The sequence below is a fragment of the Sinocyclocheilus rhinocerous genome, unplaced genomic scaffold (assembly GCF_001515625.1).
Source record: "Sinocyclocheilus rhinocerous isolate Xijiao unplaced genomic scaffold, SAMN03320098_v1.1 scaffold2252, whole genome shotgun sequence".
Classification (NCBI taxonomy): domain Eukaryota; kingdom Metazoa; phylum Chordata; class Actinopteri; order Cypriniformes; family Cyprinidae; genus Sinocyclocheilus; species Sinocyclocheilus rhinocerous.
In genome coordinates this window covers 712,188-715,390 of record NW_015650091.1, presented here as the reverse complement: position 1 = coordinate 715,390, position 3,203 = coordinate 712,188, and the positions used below count along the sequence as shown (strand labels likewise).

General features: G+C 37.0%; 1 protein-coding gene across 1 annotated transcript in view; it reads right to left on the bottom strand.

Annotated features, from left to right (window-relative positions):
- The window catches only part of LOC107711521 (alpha-1D adrenergic receptor-like), a 10,972-nt gene extending 8,073 nt beyond the window's left edge, over positions 1–2,899 (bottom strand). Inside the window, exon 1 of the mRNA XM_016516509.1 lies at positions 1,699–2,899. Within this exon, the coding sequence (XP_016371995.1) occupies positions 1,699–2,620 (922 nt within the window). The 5' untranslated portion in view covers positions 2,621–2,899. The remainder of the gene's footprint in view (positions 1–1,698) is intronic.
- Positions 2,900–3,203: the final 304 nt, after the last annotated feature.

The window sequence follows — 3,203 nt, the reverse complement described above, 5'->3', positions numbered from 1 at the left end:
AACAAACATTGTAATAAAGGTAATTAATCAAACAATAGCTCTTTTTCAACACATTGTGGCATAAAGAATGGAGCTCTTTGTTAGGAGTAGAGAGGCTTTATTTCATCCCACATTTAAATTTATATTGTATTTTATAGTTTTTTTTTCTTAATGCTTTCTAATCATATATAAGCAGAATGCCTAGCTGGTCTTTATTTATTTGTTTATTTATTTATTTATCAATCAGTCAACGTTTTGGAGTCAGTAATTGCAAAAATCTGTTTTAGTTATTTGGTTAAGTACATATTATCATGTATTGGGTTGTATTTGGCTGATTTTGCATTTGTTCTTGCACTCCAACATGCACTATTATTTATTTGAATCCTAAAGAGCACAGTGTTCTCCAAAACAAAGACCAATAGCGTTAATATCAAGTGTAACACATATAATCTGCCCTCAAATACTTCGAGATCTTCGAGATGGATCTGCTGTCAAATCCTGCTCAAAACCCCATTCATACCATGTGCACACATTTGCATTCTAATTTAATCGAATTAACTGTGAATGTAAAAAGTGACGCGTGGAACTGCTTTCGTCAGTGAGAAAAGTCATGATGACATAACAGCTCTCATTCATATCAGGTTACGCATTTCCCACATTTCTGTTTCGCCTAATCACGGAGTAAAACATTAACACAGTGTCGAAATAAATGTGTATTTTATATGCATCTATGCATCTTAACGATATAGTTAAAAAAAAAAAAAATTAAATAAAAAAAAATTCTGCTAAACGTTTTATCATAGTCAAAAAATCAATTGGAATTTTTAATCAGAATTTGGAATCTATTCTGTTTCTTAATGAGAATTGTCTCATACCGGAACAACATAATACAAAACAAGTTAAGAACGCATTTTTCCTAGCAGGAAAAAGTGGGAAAACTCCCATAGCTCTCTAATTTAACTGTCGCTTTCGTCAGTGAGAAAAGTCATGATGACATAACAGCTCTCATTCATATCAGGTTACGCATTTCCCACATTTCTGTTTCGCCTAACCACGGAGTAAAACATTAACAAAGTGTCGAAATAAATGTGTATTTTATGTGCATCTATGCATCTTAACGATATAGTAAAAAAAAAAAAAAATTAAATAAAAAAAAATTCTGCTAAACGTTTTATCATAGTCAAAAAATCGATTGGAATTTTTAATCAGAATTTGGAATCTATTCTGTTTCTTAATGAGAATTGTCTCATACCGGAACAACATAATACAAAACAAGTTAAGAACGCATTTTTCAAAAGTGGGAAAAGTGGGAAAACTCCCATAGCTCTCTAATTTAACTGTCCAATATAATAATAATAATAATAATAATAATAATAATAATAATAATAATAATAATAATAATAATGTTGAAATTTCATTTTATCCAGTAAGATCTTATTTGATAATTAGAGGATTCATTTAATTCCATTATGATAAGTGAAACTTTTAATATAAATTCCACTAGTACTGTACACCCATTCACTTTGTCACATTTCTGTGATTTAAATTCGGTTTTATGTGTTTTGAGAGACCAAAAAGTGAAATGTGACGTAGTTTACTTTGATTTCATTTTTTTATTTTGATTTCATTTTTTTATTTCAAAGTTACGTTTTTATTTTTTGCTTGAAGATTAGGTATCGTTCAAAAACTCACACCAGACAGAGAATAACTCATACGTACCCAAAGGCAAAACGAAGAAAAACGGCAGCCAACAAAGAATGAACATCCCCACGACGATGGCGAGGGTTTTAGCAGCTTTCTTCTCCCTAGAGAACTTCATGAGTCTCACGGACAGTGAACTTCGGAACGGGTGATTTTTGGTTTTCGAGCTCGTGCTCGAATCCTCCGGTATGCTCCTGCAATGTATCCTCAGCACCACTTCCATTGATTTATCTCTCTCCAGTTTCACACCCGCTTCCAAACTTTTTGTAGTCCTGCGGGCCACGATGTATACTCTCGTGTACATGACTAAAATCACCATGAGCGGGAGGTAGAAGGAGAATAAAGAGGAGAACAGGGCATAACCCGGTTCCTCCGTGATGCTGCAGATGCTCTCATCAGAAGGTGGGGGCTCTTTCCATCCCAAAAGCGGTCCGATTGAAATCACCATTGAAGAAACCCAGACCAATACGAGTATGACACCTGCTTTCCGTTCAGTCATGATAGTGGGGTATTTCAGACAGTATTTAACTCCGATGTACCTGTCTATAGATATAATGCACAAACTTAAAATAGACGCCGTGCAACAGAGCACATCCACCGCTGCCCAGATGTTGCAAAAGACCCGACCGAACACCCAGCATCCCAACACCTCCAGAGACGCAGAAAACGGCAGGACGATGATACTAAGCAGAAGGTCCGCGATGGCCAGGTTCACAATGAAGAAGTTGGTGACCGTTTGCAAATGTTTGTTGCACAGCACCGAGAGGATAACCAAAATGTTTCCGACGATCGCCACCAAAATGAAAACGGCCAGAAAGATTCCGACACCGATGACTTGAGAATCGAGGGTGATGCTCTCGCAGGTGGTGTTGCTGATGTTGGAGAGAAGGTCCGAGGGGAGTTCATGCTTGCTCTCGTTCAGCAGTTTAGAAAATGTCATTTTGAAACTCCATAAAGACGACTTTTACTGGTTTGGTCCGAAGGTGTTGACTGGTCGGTTCAAGGTGAGTTTTATCTTCATCATCACTCTTGGAAGGTGTCCAGATTCTTCAGATGGATCCGTTACTTTGTGAGATGTAGTCTATTTATAAAATGTTTCCTTTAAAACATCTCGTTACACCTACATTTTTCTGTGGTGGCTTAAGCTGAACTATAATTTAAACTGTTTTTAAACTATTTTTTGAGGTAGAATAAACTATTAAGCAAATAATAAGCTCCCAAGTCAATACAACCACAGTGTCGATGCACTGCAGGTCTTATGGAGAGGCTACTTCTGGTGGCATCCTCAGCGACCACTCCAAACTGGGTTACAGAGACTTACAGAGACCCCAGTGCTCCAGGTCTCCTCCTCCAGCTCTGAGAACTTGGTGACGCGTCGCACACTTGCTGCAGATCTTCATGTGACCACTAGAGGGTTCTGTATTATTGTTGCACACAGGAGGTCTGTTTTCATTTCGCAATGCATAATCATTTTTATCAGTAGCATACATCATTCAGAATAACATCAAGTCATGTCAAGTCAA